Source organism: Rhamphochromis sp. 'chilingali' (genome assembly GCF_963969265.1).
Source record: "Rhamphochromis sp. 'chilingali' genome assembly, chromosome: 2".
Classification (NCBI taxonomy): domain Eukaryota; kingdom Metazoa; phylum Chordata; class Actinopteri; order Cichliformes; family Cichlidae; genus Rhamphochromis; species Rhamphochromis sp. 'chilingali'.
In genome coordinates this window covers 67,250,093-67,276,774 of record NC_137930.1, presented here as the reverse complement: position 1 = coordinate 67,276,774, position 26,682 = coordinate 67,250,093, and the positions used below count along the sequence as shown (strand labels likewise).

Below are 26,682 nucleotides of genomic sequence, written 5' to 3'. Positions count from 1 at the left end.
TAATTGATATATTGGTGTCAGTTATACTTGTCCAGAACCTTACAGAGAATGTGATGATTTGATGGATAATTAAAGTCAGTCATATATCCACAAACACAACAAGCTGAAAGTCAGTGATGCTGCTCGGTTTGCAGTCCTGAATATCACGGCACAAGCAGGATTCACTGCACTGTTAATGTTAGCTATGTTATATTGCTGCCTCTGTTCGGTGGTGTTGAGCCAAACGGACTTTAACGTGTGTTTGAACAAGCTGATGGTTCACTCGTTAAGCTGAAAGAAAGATGCTTTAATCACAGCAGTCACACATGTGTCCACTGTACCATCTGGAACTCTTCTTGTTTAGCACTCGTAATAACACAAACACTAAATCCTCCTGTTTGTAGCAGTGTGTACACCTGAGACTGTCACCTGTCTGTCTGTCCTGCACTCTCTCTCTGTTTCTTTCTCTCTGATTGTGGAATAAAAGTATGAACATGTGTTTATAAGTTACACTTGTGTTTGAATCCTGCAGCTTATCACACATTTGATTTCCATGTGTGACAACTGCAAGTGTCCAGAGTGAGGACAGACTGAGGGACCCACTGCTGCACATCATCTGTGAGGCTTTGCAGCCCTGGTGATCCACCAGGACAAACTCAGCAGTGTGTGAGGAAGAGGAGGAGGAAGAGCCAGCAGCAGCTGACAGATGGAGAGAATAGACAGACTGTTCCCTGTTTGTGAAGGACTGCTAGGAAAGTTTAACATAACTGTCTGTGCTGAATCAGTCTTATTAGGTAATGTTCAAATAATTTTATCATCCCAGTGTTTTCAGTGTGGGAGAAAGTACTCAGAGTACTCAGGGCCTTCAAGTTACACACTATGAAAGGCAGCAACAAGTTTAATGTTCAGAAACCTAAAGTATGTATCAGCAGCAGAATGGACCTAAAAATAAATGTTTGTTTCAGTTCTATGAAGCTTTGAGTATTTTGGATCAGTAGCTGCTGTGTTTGTTGCATCATATTGCTGTAACTGTTTATATGCTTTATATATTCTGAGCTAAGTTGATCTATAGTGTTACATCATATTCTATAAGGATGTTATGTGTTTGTAGACTTTCTGCCCAGTTTGACCCATTTAGCAGAAGTCAGCCTGTTTAAGGCTCTGATATCTATTCTGTGTGACTTAAAGCAGTTATGACATGGTCTGATTTTCTCACCCAATAAAGGAACATTTCATATATTAGTCTACTCTTCATTCTATCAGAAACAGTTATCACAGCTCCTACATTTTGTTTTTACACATATATGTAAGCATTGAGCCAAATTTAGTAATGCCAACATATTAAAAGAAAAATATTTGTCTCTTATGTATAATACATCTGTATATACACTGTCAAAGATGCTTGTCTTTGAATGAAGATTTTAGGTGATAGGAAAGATAAATAACTGCAACTTGAATCTCTGACCCAGAGTTCAAGCTCACTGCTGTAATATATAGATAGATAGATAGATAGATAGATAGATAGATAGATAGATAGATAGATAGATAGATAGATAGATAGATAGATAGATAGATAGATAGATAGATAGATAGATAGATAGATAGATAGATAGATAGATAGATAGATAGATAGATAGATAGATAGATAGATAGATAGATAGATAGATAGATAGATAGATAGATAAAAGCCATATTATATTTACATTACAGCAGTGAGATGATTTTAGTCTCATGAACAACATTAGCTAATTGTTATTTACTAACTAATCTTAAATGACTGTTCAGTACATAAATGAAGCCCAACAATCATGTTTTACAGTCCTGTGGTCTCAGCCTCAGATACTCAACTAATCAAAGTGATGTCATGACAAAAAAACATTTTTCTCCTTCATTTCTGTCACACAAAGCTGTGTGTAACATTTCTCGCAGTTAGTATCATGGTTGCTAGGCAACCTGAACAGCGCGAAGAAGGGTAGACCGTCCCATTTCACAATCCTCTCACTTCCGCACTTCTCGTACGCACCGTACGTAGTACGCGTAGTGCGCGTACTTCAAGCGTGCGGTCTCTTGCCAATCTGACCACTACCTACCGGCACACTTTTGCACCGGAGGTTTTTGTAAAGCTTTTATTTTGGTATTTCCGTTGATCCGTATAGTATATAGTTAGTTTCCTGTAACAATGACATTTAACATTTAGATTTAACATTTAAAATTGTGTTTTAAATATGAAAATTTACAAATATTTTACTAAATGTTGTAAAAAATGACTCGAAAAAACATGTTTTTGTAAGGTTTTGAGCTAAATGTGGAAAAATGTTGCCGTTAATTTCAGCATGTTTCACTTTACAAACGGCGCCCCATAGTTAAAATGCAGCCACCAAATAGCGAGCAACAACAGATGCCGTCAATGAGCATAGGGAGGGAGGTGATAGAGCCTCGCTTAAACCATCCTGCTACATGTGTAACGCTGATAAGGTCTCATAAAGTCTGCAAATTAGGTCAGAAGCTTCATTGTAACCAAATGCAGACAGACTAGTTAATATCACCTGTTACTTTTATCAGTGAACTCGTGCTTCATGACGTGTCCTAAAGGAAAGTGAAATCAGCAGGACTGGGAAGCATTTGTGCAGGGTGTCCAGAACTTTCTTGCCAATCAGAGAGCAGAGAATTATGCTGAGCTTGTGTATAACATGCTGGAAGCATTTCAGCTCATGAGTACCAGAATGTCAGTGGAGATGCACGTTTACATTTCTCATCTCAACCAAATCACGGAGATGTCATCGATGAGCATGGGGAAATATGTCATCAAGATACAAAAGTGATGGGAAACCGACATCAGGGAACTTTTAATCTGAGCGTGATGGGAAAATACTGTTGCGTGTCCCTCAAACATCTTTTCTTTAGAGCTTAAGTGGCAGGAATGTGCTCTAACGCCGAATAGAAACATCAAAACTAACATTCTGGGAGAAGGAAAAAGGATCGATCGGATAGTTTGGTGATGTTCATCTCAAAAACGTGACGAGCAAATGTGAGTCGGTCTGCTTTCATTAGCTGAAATGTTTCGATCCGAGGCATCTGGGGTGAGTGCTCCGGAAAAAGCCGAGGTCTTACGACGGCTCGCGAGCACTGGTGTCTTAGCAACCAGTGTGTTTGAAATCTAAGTTTCCGATGGGAGCAAATCCTCAGCTAAATTGTAGCCACCGCTGAGCCAAAATGCTTAAAAATGAACTACTTTCAGAGCGCCTCGCCAGAGCCAGTCTGGAGAAGCGTCGCAACATAGAGACTGAAAGAAAAGAAAGGATTTTTAATGACAAGCTGAGGACGATCGGGGTGCGTGTTTGAGGCTCTGCTGTGGGTCTGAATTAAACAGAAGTGGAAAGTCCGCGGCAGAGGAGCTTAACGCACTGTGTTTGTCTCTAAATGACTGTTCTACAGGTTGACAAGGAAGCCCTGGATGAGCAGGTGAAAGAGAAAAGGGAACAAGTAGAAGCTGCAAAAAAGGAACAAAACGCTTATGGTGAGTTACTTCAAATTTGTTTCCTGATGTGATGTCATTCAATCCTTCATTAAAGTGAACTGTGATACATGTGTGTCATGTGATCGTCATGCAGATGCTGATATGCTCCGTTATGGCAAAGTAGCTTGCATTGTCGACAGCCGCCAAATGAAGGAGAAGCGTGCACTGGAAAAAGCCGTTGTCGCCTACAGGCAGCAATACCAGCACCCTGAAGATCGGCGAGAGTATGATTTGAATGATCCCAGCCGTATTAAAAAAGTAGAGCAGAGTGATGCACAGATGATGCCTCCTGGCCTGGTGGGTGAAGACCCAGAAAGTAAGATCAGGCAGCAGAACCAGAGGGAACAGCTCAGAGAGTGGCTCACCCAGCAGCAGACTGAGCAGGCAGCGGAAAGGCATCAACAAGAGCTGGAAGGTGGGTTTTGCCTTAAAACCATGCTTGATACACATGCTCAGTTCAAACACAAAAGTCAAGCTCACGTCATAGTCTCTACTGAAATTTTTAGAGCAGCGTTATGACCAAAGCAGAGTAGGAATGGACAACAGAGCTGTGCAACTTCAGAGCCTTGAGATAGAAAGGAGAAAGGCAGCTGCCATCGCCACTAAAGACTTCAATCGGTCTATGGTGAGTCAGAGGAATTTAACTGCATTAAACGCTGCTATAGGCTTCAATAAACATTTTTTATTTCCACCTTGTTACTCATGTGTCTCCACGGGCAAAGGCTGAAGAAAAGCGCTGTCAAGACAAAGAAATCAATGGCAGGCAAAGCCAGTTTCAAGGTACCCCGAGTACGGTGGCCGTGCCCGGCCTGAGTCCCAGCAGTGACAGGAGAACAGCTCCTGAGAGCCTGCAGCAGATCATTCAAATCCAGAAACATCAAATGGAGGAGAAGAGGGTAAAAAAAAAAAAAAATACATGTTTGCACTCAAAGTGTGGATTATTTAAAAGTTAGCCCATATTAAGCATTTTTCTCCTAATGTGTGTGTTGTCTGTGCATGTAAAGAGAAAAGAACTGGAGAAGAAACAAGAAGAAGAGCGGCACGATCGCGTGCGCCTGAACTCAGCTCGTACCACTCTGCTTATTGAGCGGCAGCAGGCACGAATGAACAGGCAGCTGAGGCGAGACCTGGACAGCGCCAACGCCCAACTGGCCGAAACACACAAACAACAGTTAGTAACTTTTGAGCAAAATTGTTTTTATTAAATTTAACACAGTGTACACTGTCTCGCTGTTTTTAACAACGCTTCATTTTTAAGGAAACCAGACATTAAAAGAGGATGTATTGATGACAGCTTCTTCTCCAAGTTCAACACCTGCAGCAGATGAGGGGTGATGCACCGCTCTGATACCAGTGATGGTGTTACATAAAAAGAACAATGAATAACCAGCTGCTTTTATGTGAAATGTAGTTCAGAACATTCATGTTTGCATGATTTGAAAACTATTAATTAAATTTCAGATACTGCTTTAAAAAGTAGCCTCTGAAAGATGATTACTTTTTGTGTTTCAAGTCTTTCGCGCAGTTTTGCCTGCATAAGCAAATATTAATTACTAGTCAGTTGAAGGCATAAGTGTTAAAATTACATTCAAGTAAAAAGTCTTACAGATGTTTTTTTTTTTAAAAAAAATGCTGTCTTTAAAGGAAAATGTTCCATAGGTCATGTGATTTAAAACGCACACAAAAAAGCTACCTGTCACACTTATGCAACATGCGAGAGAACCACAGAGAATAAAACAGCAGTTAACAGCTCAATCACTTAAAGCTGTGTGACACCGTTACTGTATTTAACATGGCATTGTGAGTCTGTTCTACCTTTTTTTAAAGGCTTTTTTTCCCCCACAGTAGCCGACATGTTATGACACATTATTTCATTCATTACAAAACATTGTGGGCAACAACACTATATTTGTGCCGACCACAAACCTACTCAGTGGCTGTTTCAGCAGTTTTTGACATTTACACTCATGATTCAGCTTCGACTGTCCTACAAAAGGCCCCTTTCACAGCAGAAAGGACTGCTTGTATCATTGTTTGTCGTTTTCAAATGCAAGTTTACTACTAAAAGGCATTTTCGGAGACAAACTTATCCCATCTTCTCTGCCACAGAGACAGTGCTTTCTCCTTTTGCTCGGGACTCAAAGAACTATACCTGAAACACAGACACAGGAACATCAGTCACCCAAAAGCATGCTAGCGCACACAATGCAACTACAAGTCACATCTTAGCAGAGCTTCACCTGATAGAGTTTATGGCCAGCTGTTTAAGGGAGCCTACATGGGAACGCATGCCCCCCAAACCAACGAAAGCTTCATAGAAGTCATAAGAGAGGCCAAATGCACCAAATATGGCGGGGTCATCAGAGCTGATGACAACCGGGTGGTTTTCAGACATTAGTGCAGCAGCTGGATGGTTTCGCAAGTCTTTGACCAACTTCAACACCTGGGTAAGGGTATGTGGAAGGAGAAGATGAGACAAAGGGTTTTAGTCCACTCGCACTACAAACAGGAAAACATTACCATCCATGTACAGCAGGGGTGGGCAACTCCAGGCCTCGAGGGCTGGTGTCCCTGCAGGTTTTAGATGTGTCCTTGAACCAACACAGCTGATTTAAATGGCTAAATTAGCTCCTCAACATGTCCTGAAGTTCTCCAGAGGCCTGGTAACGAACTAATCATGTGATTCAGGTGTGTTGACCCAAGGTGAGATCTAAAACCTGCAGGACACCGGCCCTCGGGGCCTGGAACTGCCCACCCCTGATGTACAGTATAGTGGCAGATAGCAGTGTACCTGGTTGGAGATGGGGCACACCTCCACAGCAACCCCATATTTTCTAGACCACTCTTTGGCGACTGGATGGCGCGTTAGTGCAAATCCATGTCCAATGCGTGACGTATTAAAGAGAAGAGCATCCAATATGTTCTGATCTACTTCCGTACCCTGAGAATCTGCACACAGTAAAGACAAAGAAAATGAATGACTTACAAATACTCTTTTGCACTCTCTGGATTAAACATATAGTAAAGTTCACATTTGTGCAGTTTTACATATGGGGGTTAAAAACAAACTTGTGATTGTTATACTGGTACACTGGAATCATGATGAATTCTCACTTGTCTCTCCAGCATGGAAAAAGAAAGGAAGTGGGACCCCTCTCTCTACAGGGAGCGACAAGGCATCTCTGTAATACCACAGGGGTCTCCCGCCATCCTCCCAACCCACCTGTAACGCAAACACAAGTTTTCGTGTGTTCTTGTTTTCAACATATATAGAAGCCATGACACCATTTCAGTCCATTTGGGATCTTCCAGCATGTTTTGTTTTCAATGATTTCAAACTGTAAAAGTGTTTCTTACCAGATCAAAACCAGCCATGATATCAGGAAAGTCTCTGTACAGCTCCATAGCCTGCTCCACAACTTTAAGCATTGTGTTAGTGTTTATTGTCCTGAAATACACAGGAACAGAATACTTTATCAATTCCAGTTGCTCCAAGACGGTAAGAACAGTAACTAACTAAATTAAATAAGTTACAAAATATAACAAAATAGCTCCAATAGTTACAACCCATTCGCTTCCGTTTATCCTTTTTTTTCAGGGTCGCGGGGGGCGCTGGAGCCTATCCCAGCTGTCATAGGGCGGGTACACCCTGGACAGGTCGCCAGTCTGTCGCAGGGCCAACACACAGGGACAGACAGCCATTCGCACTCACATTCACTCGCACATTCACACCTAGTGGCAATTTGGATTATCCAATTAACCTATCCCCACAAGCTGCGTGTCTTTGGACGGTGGGAGGAAGCCGGAGTACCCGGAGGGAACCCACACAAACATGGGGAGAACATGCAAACTCCACACAGAAAGACCCCGGCCTGATGGTGGAATTGAACTCAGGACCTTCTTGCTGTGCAGCAACAGTGCTAACAACCGTGCCGCCCCAGTTACAAATACCTCTAATTATTATAGGCAGAATTGATCAGTGATTAAATCCGCATTTTATCTGTCAGGAGCAGTGTGGAATTATAAATAAATAGTACTGACTAATTTTTAAAAGCACTCAGAGCAGCAACCTTTTGGCGGTAAAGATGATTCTCACGCCAACAAAGTCAGGATGGTTTGCTACAAACTGCCTTGAGATGTCCTGGCAGGTCTTCAAAATCCAGGCCTTGTCATAAGTGCGGCCATCCAAATCATATATCTAAATATAACAAAGAAGAAGAAATTAACACGTGTGAATCCATTGGGTACATCAGACACACAGGGAAATCAGTATATATAGAGTATAGTTAGAATGTAAGTATTAAAATACCTTTGGAAGTATAGCGCGAAGTTCAAGATACATAACATTGTCCATGTAGAACTGGCTGAGGCCCTGGTAGAAATAGTCTTTGAACACAGGAGCATAAGTAACCAGACCATACGCTGCCTGGAAGGTCTCTTCAAATATACTCCACACCACAGTCTGAGTGGGGTACACTGCCTCTGGATCCTTATCAGTGAAGAGCGTCAGATTGCCCATGATGCTAAGACCAAGTATGCAGATATGGTTGTGATAAGACCAACAACTGGCTTATACTCCATACATCAAACATGCACAAAACATTATATTGTTAACATTTTCCTGAGGTTGAAGTTAAAACTATGCAGGATTATTATTAACTCTTTGAAAAACAACAATCACTACATTGTCAAATTAAACCGTCCTACCTTTCATAATAGCCGGGCTGTTTATGATTACAATAACAGACTTCATTCCCTTTAATGAGACTTCACCTTGTTCCTAATAGTTTCAGTTAACTGATAATATCCGGATGTAATATTTCACAGATTTAAAGCCACTTAGTTGTGCCAATAAAATACAAATACAAGAAGGACAAATAGGGATGGGTATCGTTTAGGTTTTATCCGATACCGGTGCCAAATCGGTACTTTTGAAACTGTGCCGGTGCTTAAACGGTGCTCGAACCGGTGCTTAAAGAATGGAGAACACAAACTTTGTCCAAAAACCTCTCATGTTCAGCTGTTTTTTTTTTGTAAAAAGATAACAATGTTAGCCTTTTCTGCAGCTATGGGGCATATATGGTATCACTCTTGGCTGGAAGCAGTGCTTAAACAATGGAAAAAAAACACAAACTTTGTCCAAAAACCTCTCATGTTCAGCTGTTTCCCACTTTTTCTTTGGTCATTTTAGCCTTTTTGTCCAGGGTGAAGGGAGTATCTGCCATCAAACAAGAAGACAGCCGCATGTAGCTATGATGGTGTTTGCTAGTTCACCTTACATGCATTAATGTAATAACGTGGTTAGCCTACTCAATGTAAATTACACACGAACAACATTAAGCGACTCACGCAGAGAAGAACGGCTGCTGCTGCATCATCATCCTCATCATTTCTGCTACACTGGCAGGGCTAGGGGCCAGGACTCTATTCTTCGGGTTTTTGGGGGATGTTGCTCCGGGTCCGATAACTGGCAACCCACCCAACGTGCACAGTGTGAGGTCTCGCAGCAAGCTATCAAATACAGCGCATTTCTCGGCTTTTAAAAAAACGCTATGCGTCTCCAGGTGTTTCATCAGTTTCGAGGTGTTACCTCCTTTGACAGTATCACAGTATCAGCTTAAAGCACTTGTTGCTGCTGAGTTTGCATATTTTGCTGTGAAGTACAGCCAGACTTTTGACCGCTTCGCCTTGGACATTTTTAATCTGTAGCTCTGCTCTAACAGAACGTACGTACCTGGCCCCGCCTACTATGCTCGGAAACGTAAAATGATTGGCTAGAATCTAAAGTGTATCACAGCTCAGGAAAAAAAAGCACCGAAATAAAGCACCAAAATGTGCGCTGCTTTTCGGTCTGGTTACTACCGTTTATGTCAGAACCGGTGCCATCATAGCACCGGACACCGGTACCCATCCCTAAGGACAAATTGATACTGTTGCCTATTAATTTTAGGAGGCCAGAGGTCAAAAATCAGAGGTGCACTCGAGGCCATGTGTTACGGGGGTGCTCTCACACATGATCTCAGCATTGACAGGAAAATGTATGGAAATGCAGAGAAAACTAAATATACCAATAAGAAGCCTCACAGAAGCTTAAAGAACTCGGTGGGACGATTACATAAAAGTTACGCAAGAGTGTTTCTGTCTCTTTCTAAATTATTATTTTTTGCAACACAGACAAGATCACCTGTTGTCGAGATCTGTGGTGTTCACGGTCTTGGCCCTGAGGCTTTCCAGCAGGGACCAAGAAGAGCAATATGGCAGAGGCTTCGGTTGCTGAGACGAGAAGATGAATCTGACGGACCGGCTAGTAAAGCAAATATAGCAATGTGGCCGATAGCTCGCGTTCTTCACCAGCCATTCTACATCTACCATGGAGAAGTCATGGAGATGTAGAGCTCCACCTGAAACCGTGAATAATAAAATTATAATGAAATAAAAACTGTGATACTCTGCATAAATATTTTGCAACATTTCCTAAATGAGAATTTTGTTATTTTCCAATATCTTTTGAGAATACAATATTATTGTGTCAAAATTAGGTTCTATCCATGTTTCTGTCAGTAGCTACCTTTAGGCATTTTCTGCAGCAGCTTGAAGATGGGACTGTTCCTGATGAGTTCCCTGGCTTTGAAGAAGTGCATAGCAGGAGGGAATTCCTCTCTTTCCATCTCGTCTTGTTTCATTTTTAACAGGCGAGCATTCAGACGCTGTTCGGCGTCAGTCAACACCTGCTGCCCACCTGTCTGCATGGAGGACTCCTGCTTTATTAGAGCCTCTCTCTGCTTGGGGTCCGGGATGGACATGCCACCGGTCAAGTAGAGTATCGACAAACAGAGCACAGCCGCGTGGGGTCGCTGTAGCAGGGCTGCCATTTTAGGTAGAGAAGGTGGGAGCTGGTTTAAGACAGAAAACGCCACGAGTTAAAGCAAACTGCACTGAGAAAGCACGGCAGCCTCTTTGCGGAACAGAAAACAGTTGTTCTGGGGTAAAAATAAAACGCCAACCTATAACACCGGCGAAACAGAGAAAACAACCAGGTGCCGCTTCCTCAGCGGTTATTTCCCTTACAAAATTCTATCGTAATCAGAATTACTTTTTAGAAGACAAATTCACAACTTATCACAGCAGACTAAACACAGAAAAAGAAACAGGGGCTATCGTTAAGTTACCTTAGGCTAACAGCAGCCCGACTTACTCAGAGTGTTGGTGCACAGCGACTAGCTTAGCTGGTGAAGACGACTTTGTAAACAGTCCCGGCGATAGTCGCTTTATGAACAGAGATCATCGGAAAACCTTGCACGACTATGTCAGCTAAAAACGTCCGCATTCTCTTTTAAGTTGCGCTTTTAAGACGACAGACTCACGAAAGTAAACACTCTGCGAGACGCAACAACCTCCGTTGTATGTTTTCTCTTTCTCACTCCGTCGCTTTGCTTAGAAGCCTAATGATTGGCTAAAGCTTTTCCCTGGAATAATTTGATTGGTTACTCTAACAGCGGAAACCAGTCGTCAAGAGAGAAAGAGAGAAAACAAAGTAACGATTAACCAAACAAGAACGAAAAAATATTTTTGCTGGTGACATCATAATTACCCTGCAAACAAACAAAAAAAAGAGGAAAAATACGGAAAATTCATTTCACTGTTTGTAAAACAAAACAAAAACCTTATGGTTTTGTTGATAATAAAAACGAGCAGTGGGTGGGGCAAGAGATACACACAGAACTTGCCATCCTTGTTTCCTTTGTATAAAAGCAAAACAAACTTTGGTTGTTGTTTCCACAGCTTCATCAAGTCAAGTTTTAGTACATTTTGATCATATAGTAGTTCTTTAGCATTACTGGCATGTTGCGTTTTGCATTTCCGTATTTTAAAAGCTAGTTGCACAACAATGTGCGTAATTGGGCTCAATTAAAGCGCCTTAATTACATGCCTCATTTGCATTTTCTTTCTAATGCCAATTTTGGCCTCATTAGGCCTAAACAAAAGAATATATTACTTTTTATTAGGAGGAGCCCTCTGACGTCACATCTGTGACTCCTGCTGACAGGAGAAGGGTCAGACAAAGCAGCATTCAATCTGTGGAGGGTGTTCATCACGAGGATAAACACTAATCAAAAGTGATGGTGTAAAGCCTCCAAATACATTAATGCATTGTCATGCATCAGCCGTCACATTGTGGACTTTTTCATTTCATTATTTTTAACGTTTCAGTTGCTCCAATAGTCATTTAAAAAAATAAATAAACCCAACCCAGTGTTTATTTCTCAAAAAAAAGGCCAAAGTGATGTTTGAGAAACATTTTTTTTTATTCCTAAGAAATGTACAGTAGAGAAAATACTCCATTCCATTTCCAAAATAATCTATGTCAGTCAGATAAGAACTTGTAAACGTCACTTCAAAATGAAAGACAGGTCTTTTCTTCTCCAATGGCTACTGAGGTAAAAGACGACTGCTTAAAAACATCAAAAACATTGAGAGAAAAAGAGACAGACGCCAGAATTATATTAAAACAAAGTCCAAAAATGTACAAAAATTCTTAAAACAGCAAATAAATATGATTCACATTTAATCACGCCTAACTGGGTTACAACTAGTGCAGAGATGACAGCAGAGTAAAGTGAAAGATGAACGCGCACTTCCAGTCATCTGGTGCCGATTGTATGCACCAGAAGAAAAGAGGAAAAAAAAAAACAAAAAAAAAAAAAAAAAAAACATCTGTACACACAAACACACACACCTGTACATCATAAGATAACATCACAACCTTACAGACCTTATTAAAAAAAATAAAACAAACTGCCCTTCATACATTAGACAGCACGAGTGAACACACTACCTCCTTAGTGGCCCCACTGAGCTCACCAATACTGCCTATTTTAACAAAATAGCAAATCATCTATGACAGGTCTTCTGTGATACATTTACAAAATTGTCTCATAGCGTCTAGCTTTCCCCGACCCAGCTTCTTTTCTTTCTGAATATTTCATTACAACATCCTATAACTTAAGACATTCTAATGCTGCCAAACTGTATGCAGCCCATTACAGACCTTAGACTGGACTACTGCCCACAACCTGTAGGTGGAATAGCGTTTGATCTGTAGAAGTTAAGACATAGTCCCATCTTAAAATACTAAATATTGTCCATCATTCTCTAATAATATTTTAAAAAAATGATGATAATGAAGGTGCAATACCATGGAACAGTGGACGCCTCAGCACCTGCAGACAGCCGAGTAATCACCTCTACTTGAGGTCGTCAGTGAGCACCATAATTAGTCACAGAGATCCGACACACAAGCTTTTTATTTCCCGCCAAAGATGGTAAAGCATTGTAAGGCAATTTCATTCTCAGTTCTACAGTCATGAGATCTAAAAGTGGTGCTAACATCAATTCATGCTGGTCACAGAACGTCACCCCACAGGAGTCTGGCAGAGTACGAGAAGAAGTGGATAGACTTTGTAGATGCCACAGACTGGCTAGATGAGGTAGATTATTCTTTTTTTCGCCATTGCTAAACTTCCCCAGTGGGGCTCGCAGACAAAGAACCAAAATTCATTGTGATGACAAATGATTTGACATCAAATTAAGTGGAATGTAGAGTAACAAATTAGATCCTATTAAAATCCAATTAACTCTGACGAAAGCAATATATTTAAAAAAAAGAAAGAAAAAAAAAAAGGGGGCAGTTATTTATTATTAAGGCCAATGACTCTCACAAGTCAACTTCTTCATGAGGTGGATTGATTTACCACAGCTGCAGTCTCATTTTCTTTATGCTGTTCCTCCTTCAAATAATTCAGAACAGTACCCGTATAAAGAAACTGTACACCCTGAGGATATGTTTAGTACTGACACGGGGAAGGAACCGTAAAGGAACAAAGAACTAAAACAAACTTGTTGGAGGACACTCGAATAGCCAAATAATTTTTTTTTGTGTATGCATTTGCTCTGTGCACGTATATACACCAGTGAGTATATCGTCCGAAATAAGTCTGTGCAGTGAAGGGCGGTGATTAATATAGTATACACTCTTAGATACATTTACGCATTAATAAGTATCGACTAAAATACGACTATCCAAGGCCACTTGGTTCCAGGATGTCCAGACTAACAGAAATCCATAGTGCACAACAGAGAATCACACATATTTAGATAATAATGACACCACCCTTGCCGGTCCCTCTCTGCTACTCAAAGACATTCAAACAAATGAAGGCAGCTTTGAATGATGCATATACTGTGTGTGTGCTCCAGAGAAAGAAAAACATTAGAGATTGGGTGGAAATGAACAAGAAATGGGTGGGATGACTTGTGCTTCAGATGGATGATCAGTGTTGTTTGTTCTTTCACAAGCAGCTGCTGCACTGCATTTCCTGTCTACACATTCACTCATACATTCATAAAAACAAACCAAGGCAACTACCAGGGGCTTTTGAGTTGACTAGGTTAGGGTGACAGTCTCATAGTACCTCCTTTTGTACACCTGAGTTTAGATATGGTTGGAGAAGAAAATCGTGGTCAAAAAGAAAACAAACAACCAACCCCAGTCCATCTCCTCTTTTTCACAGTCCTGTCAGTAGGTGCAGTATCCTGCCCTACAGTCAATAGACAGGATAAGAACATTATGTTCAGTGGTCACTAATCCGTCCTTTTACAATCTGACGGCTCACGTCGATGAGTGCTGTCCAGTGTTCTTGAAGGCAATGTCTCCTGTGTTTAACAGGTTGACATAGTGGTTAAAAGGGGCGCCCCTTCCACAGGAGGTTTAAAGTTCAAATGCTCACGCTGGGAAGCAATCATGCTACTGGAGTGTCCTCGAGCAAGTCGGTGAATTCCTAACAGTTTCACAGCTATTCTGTCAGTGACCTCCGTGAGCTCTTGCGGTGGAGGGCACACGAGAAAGAATTGTTCTCCAAGGCTCAGTAACATTTCACATTTTAAATTCTACTTTGTAGTACCAGCTGCCTGGCTGGATTTTTAATCCCACTGCTGAACAAAACTGTTGCACAGTGGCAGAATATCAGTAGGAAATATATTCGGAAAAAGTGTCTCTTCTTCTCAGAAGCGGTTTGGCTCACTGGTTTATCCAGATGTTCGTTGACAACATCATCTCTGAAAGGAGAACAACAACAATCAGTTAACAATGCCTCTGGCAGTATTCATCTTGCTGTTTCGACTGGAAACCTAAAAATCAACAGGATAAAACACAAGTTTTAACAATTTATGAAATGTCTTTATACTCACTTTAATCACAATCCCTGTTTACTGCCAAGGCCGCTTGGAGCAGCCATCATCTGTTGTCTGTAAATAAATAGACTTGTTAGCTCTTGCAGTCCGAGTGCCATTGGTAGGACAATAAGACTCTGCAACATTATGCTGCTTGGTTAAGACTGTGAGACTGATGTGGTCATTTTATTTTCTTATTATAGTGTTAGCCTTTAAAACAAGCAAACTAAATTACAGTAGTGATAAGGAATGCCCACCAGAGTTTGAGATCCAAGGGGACATTTTCACATTTTGTTTTTGACATAAATATATCAGGTAATAAACAGAACATATTTAAGCCATCATAATTAACAACAGTCAAATACCCACTGACAATATAAACTTTGTAAAAATTTACCCTGGATGCATGAAGCGTTCTGGTCCCACACCTCGCTGCTGAATCATCATGCCCTGAAAGTGCCCCCCAGGTCGGGGGTGTCTGTACATGACCATGCGTGTTTGGCCAGGGGAATAGGGAAGCTGCTGGGGCCGCTGCAGAGCTTCCATCAGGTGTGAGTGGGGTCTTTGAGCAGCATAGTGTCGTGGATCAGGGTATGGTTGGCCAGCGTAAGGGGATCCATTTCCAGCTCCACGGGCCTGGGACATCATATGATGGACGACACCTTGCTGCATTCCTGGATGTAAGGCTCGAGGGTCGTACACAAAACCGGACGTCATGTGCGCCACAGACGCATGTGGATGCTGCATGCTATGGCGTTGAGCAGCAGCATTATGGCTGTCAAGGTCCAGGATTTCTTTTGGGCTTTCAGGTTGCTCTGAGCCCTCATTGTGGGGCCGCTTTGCTGGACTGCCATTAATGCTGCTGCCTCCACCAGCTTGCTGGTTTTCACACTTCCCTTCGCCTGTGCCTCCAGGATGAGTCCCTGTTCCTGGCATTGGGCCTGGGGAAACCAAACTTGTACCGCTGGAGCCTTCAGACCCCAGCGGTGAGACACTGCTCTCCTTTAGCTGACCATTAGCTCTGGCACTGGCTACAGGTAAGTAGGCATTGTGTGGCATTGCCTGGTGAGACTGATAATGAGGCCGATGCCACTCCTCTGGAGGGTAACCCCCTCTGCCCGTGGCTTGGTTATGGGCCTGAGTTTGGGGATGGGGTTGGGCATAGTAGCGCTGCTGCTGCTGCTGATACTGATGAGGTGGGTACACATTGCCATGACCATGAGGGTGCGGTTGACCTGGCACGTGGTAGGGGTAGGTTGACCCTCCCTGCTGCTGCTGGTAGTTTGTGTTGGGAGCAAGATTGTGGAGAGCATTAATGGACTGGTTATGATATGGGTGGTGAGCAGACGGAGGTATGGACCTATTCATATTAGCCCGGTTGTAGTGTGGAAGTGGAGGGTTCCCCATGCCGTAAGTACTCATAGTTGAATTTTCTGGGCCTTGCGAGTGAGGAGGTACGGCTGGATTGTGCCCATCTGATGGCCCGCTTGGAGCCTGTATTCCCACATTACTACCCACCAACTGAGTTTGATGGCGATTTGGACTAAAAGCCGGGTGTTTATAAACACTTGATGTCATCCTGGTGTGCTGTGGAGACATGGCAGGGCTTCTCGTGTCCAGCCTCGTAGGCTCGCTAGGCCTTTGATCTCCGAGATCAGCTGGACTGGGCTGAGAGGGTAATAGAGGGGCAGGATGGCTGGGTGGCAAAGAGGTCAGAGGGGCTGGGTGTGGGGGTCCAGGCTGGGCTCCTTGAGTAGCGCCGTGTGGCATCCCATGCATGGGACTGCTTTGTGTAGTGCAGTGTGGTGAGATGCTTTGGGGGACATGATGAGAGGTTAGCAGAGAATTGTGTTGCTGTGTGTTCTGGTTCAATGGCTGAGGAGAGCTCTGAGGGTGGCTTTCAGGAGAGGTGCTGCCCGCCTCAGGTTGCTCATGTTTTTGAATGGCTTGCTGGGGTTTGCCTTCCTGATTTACACCATCTGCGAGTTTTAAGTTGTCTGGCATTTGCTGAGTGGAATTCTGAGCTGCTGCAACATCCAGTGGTGGGAAGTTCTGAGGAAGAAGTGCAAGGCTTGGAACATTTGGCTGTGGACTGTTTGGTTTAAGCTGTGGGGGATTGTGTAGAGCAGGATCAGTGTTACTCGAGTTGGGATGGGATGAAACAGGAATGGTACCATTACTTTCACTGGCAGAGTGTCCCCGACTATCCAACTGGCTTTCAGCTGAACTCTGTGCGGCCGCTGATCCAGAAGGATTCTGTTCTGATCTGGCCAAGGTTGGGGCTGGGGGGCTCTGCATTTTATCCGCAAGCCCACAGTATTGCCTTGTGGGGCTAGGGTTGGATGGGCTCTCTTGGTTAACTGGAAACATGTTTTTGTGTGATGGAGCTTCTTCGGAAATGTTGCTGGCAGCCATCTTGTTCTCTGACGTTGTGCCTGTTAACGTACAGGAGAAAACAATGTTGCAGGTTAGACTGTTTTACTATGACTAGAAGTACAATGCCCGCGTTGTCCCCGTTTTATGCCACTTATCCAAAAGAAGCACAATACAAATCAAATTTTAAAAAACGTTCTGTTCCATTTCTTTACAATTAGGTTATAGAAACATTTAAAGGCGTCCCCGTGAGGCTGAAATGATGACATGTAATCTCTTTTATATTTTCAAAGATATCAGCAAAAATGTAACCAAACTGATGAATATTCAATTTGCTGCTTACTGGGAGAAATAATTAAAGTCAAATTGTAAGAAGTACTTGACAGAAGATGGGGGCTGTGCTGATTAACAAATGAGACACTAGAGTCTAGTGCTCTATCACGCAGACTGGTGAAATACAGCAAGAGAAGGTCAGGTCTACCTTTGGGGTGCAAGTTTGTCTGCTGGGGAGGCTGTCTATCTGGGCCTTTGTCTCTAGCAGGATGCAGCAGCTGAACCTCAGGGGCAGGGGGGAGCTGTTGAGAGGGGTGAGCTGGGATGCTGCCAATTCTTGATGGGGGCCCAGGCTGCTGAAAGTTGCCTGTGTGCTGATGAGGGGCACCAGCAGGGGGTCCAGAAGAGGCTGACAGCTGCTGCAGGGCCAGCATCTCTGGGCTTTCCAGCATGGAAGCCAAGCGTGTCCTGCCGGAGGAGTCTGAGTGGGGCACAGTGGGACGTGCAGACATGAGCCCAGGGGAGCTGGCTGCTGCAGTCATTTGAAACTGGGCATTGGAAGGATGGTTGGGATATCCGGCAGCTTCTGGCCACGGTTTATGACCCACAGGTGGGGGGATTCCACCATAACTAAAGTTGCGCTGGTTCACCATGTTTGGGTCTTGAATAGACATGCCGCTGGGCCTCTCCTGCCCCTGTTGATTCATACCACTCCACATAGTAGGTAGTGGCATGCCAGCAGGTCTCAAGCCTGGGTAGTTGTGCTGAGGTGATCCTTCCGGGCCTGAGAACCTGTTCCCCATAGGATGCACAGTGTGGCCCTCTGGACGGTGGTGGGATGGGTAGATGCTGGCCTCAGGAGGAGCTCCAGGCTGTAGGGTCATGGGACGTGGTCCTAAGCATGGGCCATGAGTCGGACCCATGTACGAGTGCTGCTGCTGGTTTGGATCTGGACCCACTGGATACCTAGGCCCCATGTGGTGTGGCTCAATCATGCGTTGCTTGGAGGAAAAAAGGAAAATAAAATATGAAATATCTGGCTTTGTCTGTTATAACAGCATCAAGATGCATCATACACACAATTAGGTGGTTGGTTGTGTGTAATAGGTCAAGCATACCTGAATGTTAAAGTTGTGAGGCAACTGGTTTAAGTTGGGGTCTCCTTGTCTAGAAAAGTGAACCTGGTAGGCAAAGCGGGGATCCATGGCCATTCTTTGGGCATACATGTGTGGACCATGAGGCCCAGGGGGACCAGGCTGACGGAGCTGTTAAAATAAAGAATTTATTATATTTTACCCCTCTTGCATTTCAGACAGGAATTAAGACTCCCAATAAATAAATATATTTAAAAAAAGGATTAAAGTCTTATCTGTGGATACCTGTTGCCCTGGGTGGTATAACCCCCTGATATCTCTTTCCCGGATATGCTGCTGGCCTGGAGGCAAGCTGTGCGGGTGAGGGGGGCCGTTAGCCCAATGAGGATGCAGCCGTGCCAGCCTGGCATCCTCCTCTGAAGTTGCGCTACTTTTGCCCTTTTGTGAGCTTCGCTTACGTTGTACTTGCTCAGTAGCCCTGATCAAGCTTTCAGGCCCGAAAGCTTTGCTGTTACGGTTGCGTTTTCTTTCCTTGCGCTCCTTGTCTTCTCGACTGATGTGGAACTCTTCGTCCGTGTCACCATCCTCAGATGGAAAATGTTTTAATAAGGCTCGGCTAAAACAACGCTCCAGAGACTCGGCCATGATAGTGTATTCTGAGGACAGGAAGAGACCAACATCAGCGATTCTTTTGTGATAAAACCCTGAGAACTTTTTTTTTTTTTTTTTTTTTTTACATAAACGCACATCTTCAGCAAAGGAACAAACATACATCACATGTCTATAGCATCTACTCATATACTCAAAGAATAACGCTTCATTTACATGCAGTCACTCCCACAAATAGCCACTCATGAAGTGACCATTAGGTGAGACACATACCAACAGAGCACAAAAATCCTGTCTTGTCCTGGCCCAGTGCTAACCAGCTGACCAAGTCAGAGGGCGTAAGTTTGACCCTTGCTCCTTCAACCCCTTCCCTCTACTCTTGCCCCACCCTGGGCCTCCTCACCACTCACCTCCCCCCATTCCCTGAGGAGAGTATTCAGTTGGATGGATGGCTCCAGACAGGGGGCTTAGGGGCTGGAATGTTTCTCTGGCACTGCAGGACTTGAATCCCCCAGAGCACTCGAGCACAACTCAATCACTCCTCATTAATCACTGTCAAGGCTGCCCCGGCCCCGGCCCCAACACAGTACTAAGACCGCCCCCCTTTCTTCTGCGATCTCTCCCACTCTCACCCCCTGCGTCTCAATGTCCATATGAAATTCTTTTTTCAAAATGCATCCATAACGCAACGGATTTTGATGCCTTTAACAAAGTTATTTTAAAAATGGTTTAGAATGCTTAATTTACCGCTGTCTTCTCCATTGTACTCGACACAGTTTTCAAACATCAGCTTCACGTCGGAAACAAACTCCTCCTTAGCGACATACTCCCCGTTATTGAGCTTTCTCTCAATTGTGGATAGGTCCATAGGAGTCTGAAATTAGAACGACAATAAAAATAAAGCAATTAAAATTATGAATCAATAAACTTTATATATGCATTAATGCACAAACCAGACTGATACAAACATGAAGCCAATGTCACACATTTGTAAAAACAACAACAGTATTCTGTACCTGGATGATCTCATGATAATTGGGAGCATAGGAGTCGTCAACGGGCTCCAAGAAAGGCCAAGAATCTTTATGGGCTTTCAGGGCTTCAAGCACTGAAGAACAGAGTAGAACAGACATTGACTGTAAATTTACATCGACATGTTTTAAACCCAGCAACTGCATTTAGTATGGAAAGGGAAGATGTAAGATTTTTGGAAATAATGTCACAGACCCCGACATTGGTTCTAAAAACAAAAATAAATATCAACCAACGGTATCACTAAACTCGTATACAGTTTGTGGCTTATTCCTGCTTGTTTGCCATTACAATGGTGTGTTATGACGAGGAGTAAAAAGCATGAAACATGTAAGCCGAACCATAATTAATACCTTAAAACTGCCAGCATTTGAAGTGGATAACATTAATTATTGTGTAGCAGTGTTGTTTTTCTGTTGAGGATATGCTGCTGGTAAATCTAAGGCCCTGGTATTCCTACAAAGACTAAAACTGCTCAGGTACAGTTAAGGAGCACAGCTCAATCCCCGCAGGCATCACCTCAAATCCACGGATAAAGCTCCAGCGTCAGACACCAAAGAGATTTTGCATCTTTGCCTGATGGGTCAGAGCCATTCTCTTTACACAAAGACCAGCTGTTACTTGTGTGTTGCTTTGAGTAACAGTTCCACTTCATTGTCAACTAAGGAAAAGAAACCGCTGGTCTTACTTTCTGCAATAGCTGTTCTTCTTTTTACATACTTTCTATAAGCAGCCAACTTCTGCTTCCCGTTTACACTACCACACATCTGCCCAGATGACGTGAATTGTCATGTGACGGGTACATACATGTAAACATAGCAACAGGTAATAATTCTGCAGGCATACCTTTATAAAGAGCAGTGTAGTCATCATCAATTTCATAGCTGAAATGTTGAACATACGGCATGTTAGATGGGCTAAAATAACAGCAATCATGAGTCGCTAAAGCAGATAGTGAATCTGAAACTAAATGTGAACAACTTCCTACAATTCTTTATTCTTGCGTGTTCTCTGGACGGGAGAGGATGGCTCCAGATTCAGGAGTTCAGGTGGTAGATCTTTTCCTTGAGACAGCAGCCAGGCCTTTTCTTCTCGCATCTTACGCCTTTTTGCACGCTCTAATGGAAAATCGTGAACACAGGGGGCAATTAAAATCACAAATAATGAAAAACGCCGGTCTCAGAGTGCAGGTAAACAATGTTTGATTGCTTATTCAGACCCTACAGTTACAGTATTGATGTCTATTGAGACTGTCGGGAGCATTGATGAAAACCAGGCCTCAGATGTGACACACAGCAGCAGCAGCTCAGATAAGTGAAGGAGAACGATTCATCGGCCATCTTTTCTTAGGCCAAGTTGATCAAAAGAGCAGAACAGAGCACAGAGAGTGCATATGCATAACCGCTTTATCTTTCAACATGAAAGGCACAGAGGCCTGGCAGCCCCCCTGCCGTTTGGATTAAAGATGTTTGAAGGAGGATTCCACATATGCAATACACAGAGTGTAGGGCCAGGTCCTGCTGTTCATCTATAATACAATAATGAGGCTCCTCTACTGAAGCACAATCAGCAGTTCATTAACCCTTGACAGATGACATCAGAGAAGAAGAGTGATCCTGTGATTAAAGGCCCTGAGCATTCCCTTTCACAGTGTCTGTGTACTATACATAAATCTCAAGGCTTCAAATGCTGCTATGCTACTGCAGATTTTTCAGCTGGTGAGAGCCAAAGCACGGCAAAGAAGATGTGAAAGCCTGTGTGGGGAGTGCCCTTCATGATACATTCTGCCCTTGACAGAGCCGCCTACCTGCTGCTGATACATGACTGATGAGAGAATGTGAACTTACTGCTGCTTCTTAATATCTTACAACTTTCTGCATATACTAAAATTCTTGGAAAGAGATTTTTCAAACTTCTTTTAAACACAAACAACATCTTGGCAGTGTGCTACTTGTGTTCCATCTATATCGGTAACCATCTTACCCTCCACAGCTTTGATCTTCTCTAGCTTCTCTCTCTGCCGTTCTTCCTGCAGAAGCCTTTCCTCTTCTCGTCTCTGCTCGGCCAGCAGGACCTGCCTGTCCAGCTCTTCATCTTTTTTCTTCTCCTCCTCCTCCTCCTCCATTCCGGCCTTGAGATTGTCCTGGATGCACACACCCACAAAGTCTATTAGTCTACTCTTCTCTCACACCAGGAAAGCTAGATGTATAGAAAACTACACGTTTCTGTACATAAAAGAAACAATCAGGCCCTAAACCAACATATACAGCAGAGAGAATAAATGTACACAGTGCGTGTGCAAACATGTACTGTGCTGGAATGTCTTGCACTAAATATGTCTGTGGAGGTTCTCAGTCATCCAGGTCATCGTAGTCAAAGGAGCTTGCAAAGAAAAGCGTCTGGACTTCTTTAAGTTGCTTGAAGACGTTTCACCTCTCATCCGAGAAGCTTCTTCAGTTCTAAGGTCAAATGGTGGAGAGTGAACACACCCGAAACTCTGGCTGATTGGGACCCACACCCAGTTTCACACCTTGGCTCAGGCGATTAGAGGATCATCAGGGGGTCCTTTTGTCCCTCTGTGGGGGGTCACTCCCACTAGGTTTATATCTGGGACTCTCCACCATTTGACCTTAGAACTGAAGAAGCTTCTCGGATGAGAAGTGAAACGTCTTCAAGCAACTTAAAGAAGTCCAGACGCTTTTCTTTGCAAGTTCCTTTGTCTTGCACTAAAAACCAGATAAGTGGATGACATGCCCGTTGTATTGCTGAATAAATCGGCACAGCTTATTCTGACATTGTTAGGTGTGTAACACTACCTAAAAAGCATAGCACAGACAAACACTCACCCTCTCCTCGTGTTTTATGTGATTTTGAGAGAACCGCTGGGAAACGCGAACTGGGTTTGGGTCCAGCAGCTTCTGCTTCTGCTCACGCTCCTGAAATAAAAGACATGTAGTTTGGTTCTGCTCCTCATGTCTCTCATGACACACAGGGACTCGTGAACTGGAAACTGTTGTGTCTGTAATGCTTTCTCGTCCACAAATGCAACTTTCTTTTAAAACATCACATACGGTTTGTGTAATTCATTTTGTCTAAAGCCAACACACTGACAGACACTCTGGTGTTGCAGTGCAGCAGTGACTATAGCGAAGTCATTGATTTATTTCTCCCATCCCCCAAGTGACTCTCTCACCTTTGCTCCCTACTCTTCCATCTCTGCTTGGGAAGAAAATTAACATACTTGCACCAAAAAATAAATCACAACCTGTGTGATATTATTGTTAGCTTGTGGTAGTGTACAATCTGTTCTACAATAGCCTATCTGGCAACTTTTGAGCAGGGAACTTCATCCAAAATATACAGTACAGAGCGTGGAGGGTTAATGAGCGCTGACGTGTCAGAGAACCAGTTAGAGCAAACAGAAAAGGAAGGAAACACCAGCCAACAGAGCGCCAAGTGGTTTCTGAAATCCTGTCTATATCAGGGACTGTCCCCTGCAGCTTATGTCAGAGTACATCCAGGATGTAGGACTATTAAGGGTTGCCACCCTGGCACAGGTAACACCTTGCTAGATAACAAGTAGAGAGTCCTAAATATGCATTTGCCGCTATATAAACAAAGTCAGACTGTCTGTGCGTGCAGGTAGGGAAGCAAACAAATGAGGAAGGAGCCCACTGCGGAGAAGATTAAAATGAAAAAATACTGTTAAAGGAGACAGATGTTTACAACCTAACGTGCTTTCTAAAACTAGATAATGTTTTCAAACACCATCTTTTCATAAAAAATGAAAATAAGATCATGTCTGCCGTTGTCTCAAGCGGTCCATCGTGACACGTACCTATCAACGGGTCCACTTTAGACATGCTCTTACTGGAAAAGATTCACCTGATGTGAGCAAGGTAGCAGCGCAAGCCCACGTGGTCACTATGAATCAATGGGACAATTAGCTGTGGAACTATCACATGGGCGCAATCAGAAAGCACACCGACTCTGTATCAGGGAGCTGGCAGGCTACAGACGTCTTACACCCAATCACACTGAACAATTGGGTTCTCACATTTGCCTCCGCCTGGTAATGTGTAGAAAAGTTCAGGGCGGCAGTCCACATGTGTGCTTGAGAGCCCCCGCGCCGCCTCTGTCTCGCCTCAATGGGAAACACTGACATCTCCCCAGGCTCCACAATTCTTCCCCGTATTACCGCAAGTCCATCATCTGACACGCACACACATGATCGAGTGCCTCTGGTGTCACCACTTAGAGAGGTCGACAGAATCCTGCAGCACAGCAAAGCTGTCACTCAAGAGTCTCCATTCTGCCCCAAGGTGAGCTCCTGCCAGCTGTCAGTGCCCCGTGAAATGGCTGATGACAGCAGACTGAGACATGTGGAAGATTTGGGAGAATATACACACTGACACTCATGTGAACACAGAGATATTTATAGCCACACATCAGGCACTAACACATACTTTGAGAGAGAGCAAGACAAACAATCCTACAAAATGGCCATGCAAAACAGATCACAGTGCAGGCTGCAAACTACATGTACGTACTACATGCAGCCTTGTAGAAGCTGTATATCACACAGACACTTTCCCCTTTGCTGTTATTTCAAAGTGCAAACAAGTATTTACAAAACTTTCATTTCATAGCACAGACTACCAAACAGAAAAAGTATACATGCACCATTTCTGAAAAGCTTTCATTTCTGGTTGTCTAATATAAATTTGGTCTATGCAGCAAATCAAGCACAGAATCTATACACCATCACAGCGGCAGTGTAATTAATATAATTACCAAGCACAGCATCCTAATGTGATCTCCTGCTGTGTGATCTATATTATAAATAAGAAGCTCACTATGGGAATGTGCATTCCTTTAATTGAATCTGTTATTTGAGCAAATTTAAATTAATCCGTTTTCACCCCATACTGTGATCGCGTTTGGCAGAGAGCCATCTCTTCAAGTCCAGAGTGCGGCGGCGCGGAGGAAACGCCAACAAGCCAAAAACCCCTCATCCAGCTCTACTTATATTATGTAGAGAAGCTATAGACAGACTTTGAATGCCATAGAAATGTGCACACAAGTAGAACAGCAGAGGGTGTGACTGATGAACGACTCAACCAAATTCACTCATTCATAACCATTTGCAATTACTGAGTGACCTCTCGGCTGACATTAACCTGCCTTCAGGATTCTTGACTTCAATGCTGATGATGGCAGAAAAAGGATCGTTCCTATAGCAACAGCCACGGCTGGTTATACATCACTGGAGTAGACAGCATCCACTGATCTTTATGCAATCAGGTGGGATCAAAACAGGAACCTAGGTTTTCTCGACTAGCTGTAGCCGTCAGTGACTCAAATTAATTCCTTTGCAAAGTAAAGAAAGCAGTGCTGGCTTAGACATGCTGGAGCAGAGTGTGCATATCATCTCCCATTAAAGCACTCAACACCAATTATACCTTAACAGACATATGACCAATCCCAAAAAACTGACTAGGGACCAGCTTTCCTTGACTCCACCTATTGTGTAGCACAGTCGAGAGGTCCTACAAACAACTATTGTAAGACAACCAGAAGATAAAAGCAGCTGAACTGAGATGAAGGAATATCAGTAATCTTAAAACCCGAGATTAGATTAAGGAAACAGGAAGAAAGAAAAGACAGCAGTCAAGTGTACATCAATAAAATTCAATTTGCATATTCAAATGTCATCACTGTCACATTTGGGATGTCTCATTTAGCCGTTTATGAGCTGGTATTTCATCAAAATCGCCCTGGCGCTTGTGACTTGTCACACAAACGAGGACAAATTAAAGTCTGTGTATAATCGCTTTCATATTAACGAATCTACAGCCTATCAAAAACAGAGGACGCATAGAAGGCGTTGTATGCTGGTGTAATGGAGACTGATGGTGGTGTCTCTGGTGTCTGACCTTGTGCTCAATCATGTTGCTGATCTCAGGCAGGAAGTTTTGGCTAATGACACGGTAGAGGTGGCGATCCTGTGGGGAGGTTTTGTCCTTGATGCTTTCTGCCAGACTGAGCCACTGCTCCTCTGTATCACACACCAGCGACCAAGCGCCTCGCTTACGGCCTGCACAGGAAAGAAAGGAAAAACAACATCGGACCACTGATTCTAGGGAAAAATGCAAACAAAGGGAAAAAAATGTCAGGATATAAAGCACAAAGTTTCTTTACCTGTGGTTGGGGGAAGATCTTCCAATTCATGTTCCATCTTCATCTCTGGCACATCACTTTCCACCTCACTGTAAGAAATATAAAGCCATGAAGTCCCTACAAAAAAATGGCATGCTTAAAAGTAACTCTGGTATAAGAGCTGATCCTCCACAACTACTTTTTGGAATTAATTAAAATTCCTCACTACACACATGGTGAGAATATGGTTAGAGAGCGTGTGCTCAAGAAATACTCCATTAATCATTTATTACATTTTGGGTCCAGCAGTAGGATAAAGGTCAAGTCAACAACTGACTGAGAGCAAAGGACATGAAGACCCAGATCATCAAAACCTGGGCGAGTATCGTTTTCACACGGGAAACAGACGAGCTCATC

General features: G+C 43.3%; 3 protein-coding genes across 5 annotated transcripts in view; 1 reads left to right on the top strand and 2 right to left on the bottom strand.

The window, feature by feature from the left end:
* The first annotated feature begins 2,725 nt into the window (after positions 1-2,725).
* ribc2 (RIB43A domain with coiled-coils 2) lies at positions 2,726-4,981 on the top strand. Of its 2 annotated transcripts, none has more exons than XM_080876680.1 (7): positions 2,726-3,007; positions 3,415-3,496; positions 3,591-3,911; positions 4,003-4,121; positions 4,219-4,392; positions 4,501-4,667; positions 4,755-4,981. In XM_080876680.1, the coding sequence occupies exons 3-7, from the start codon at positions 3,599-3,601 to the stop codon at positions 4,822-4,824; spliced, it is 843 nt and encodes a 280-aa protein (XP_080732806.1). In that variant the 5' UTR covers positions 2,726-3,007; positions 3,415-3,496; positions 3,591-3,598; the 3' UTR covers positions 4,825-4,981. The 2 variants fall into 2 exon arrangements, with proteins under 2 accessions (XP_080732806.1, XP_080732805.1); XM_080876679.1 differs by lacking the exon at positions 2,726-3,007 and adding an exon at positions 3,090-3,309.
* Positions 4,982-5,121: 140 nt separating this feature from the next.
* ada2a (adenosine deaminase 2a) lies at positions 5,122-10,937 on the bottom strand. Of its 2 annotated transcripts, none has more exons than XM_080876678.1 (10): positions 10,666-10,937; positions 10,065-10,389; positions 9,681-9,897; positions 7,806-8,019; positions 7,567-7,694; positions 6,854-6,944; positions 6,611-6,719; positions 6,288-6,445; positions 5,737-5,939; positions 5,122-5,648 (listed from the first exon to the last, which is right to left on the bottom strand). In XM_080876678.1, exons 2-10 carry the CDS (start codon positions 10,366-10,368, stop codon positions 5,558-5,560), a joined length of 1,515 nt encoding a protein of 504 aa, XP_080732804.1. In that variant the 5' UTR covers positions 10,369-10,389; positions 10,666-10,937; the 3' UTR covers positions 5,122-5,557. The 2 variants fall into 2 exon arrangements, with proteins under 2 accessions (XP_080732804.1, XP_080732803.1); XM_080876677.1 differs by having other exon boundaries at positions 10,692-10,937.
* Positions 10,938-11,789: 852 nt separating this feature from the next.
* Positions 11,790-26,682, bottom strand: part of cecr2 (CECR2 histone acetyl-lysine reader) — a 33,013-nt gene continuing 18,120 nt past the window's right edge. The window contains exons 6-19 of the mRNA XM_080876648.1: positions 26,308-26,375; positions 26,043-26,203; positions 22,953-23,042; positions 22,090-22,249; positions 21,095-21,224; positions 20,953-20,990; positions 20,091-20,182; positions 19,822-19,948; positions 18,751-19,121; positions 18,490-18,636; positions 17,580-18,372; positions 15,123-17,160; positions 14,744-14,800; positions 11,790-14,611 (exon numbers count right to left, since the gene is read on the bottom strand). Coding sequence (XP_080732774.1) covers positions 14,749-14,800; positions 15,123-17,160; positions 17,580-18,372; positions 18,490-18,636; positions 18,751-19,121; positions 19,822-19,948; positions 20,091-20,182; positions 20,953-20,990; positions 21,095-21,224; positions 22,090-22,249; positions 22,953-23,042; positions 26,043-26,203; positions 26,308-26,375 — 4,267 coding nt within the window. The 3' untranslated portion in view covers positions 11,790-14,611; positions 14,744-14,748. The remainder of the gene's footprint in view (positions 14,612-14,743; positions 14,801-15,122; positions 17,161-17,579; positions 18,373-18,489; positions 18,637-18,750; positions 19,122-19,821; positions 19,949-20,090; positions 20,183-20,952; positions 20,991-21,094; positions 21,225-22,089; positions 22,250-22,952; positions 23,043-26,042; positions 26,204-26,307; positions 26,376-26,682) is intronic.

Excerpts from the sequence above, each read along its gene's own strand:
- ada2a (XM_080876678.1), bottom strand. The coding sequence starts at position 10,368 with ATGGCAGCCCTGCTACAGCGACCCCACGCGGCTGTGCTCTGTTTGTCG. Across the intron at positions 6,446-6,610 it reads TTTCCATGCTGGAGAGACAA|ATTCTCAGGGTACGGAAGTA; the intron begins GTGAGAATTCAT and ends TACTGTGTGCAG. Across the intron at positions 5,649-5,736 it reads CTGGCCATAAACTCTATCAG|GTATAGTTCTTTGAGTCCCG; the intron begins GTGAAGCTCTGC and ends TCTGTGTTTCAG.
- ribc2 (XM_080876679.1), top strand. The coding sequence starts at position 3,193 with ATGCTTAAAAATGAACTACTTTCAGAGCGCCTCGCCAGAGCCAGTCTG. Across the intron at positions 3,310-3,414 it reads ACAAGCTGAGGACGATCGGG|GTTGACAAGGAAGCCCTGGA; the intron begins GTGCGTGTTTGA and ends ACTGTTCTACAG. Across the intron at positions 4,122-4,218 it reads AAGACTTCAATCGGTCTATG|GCTGAAGAAAAGCGCTGTCA; the intron begins GTGAGTCAGAGG and ends CCACGGGCAAAG.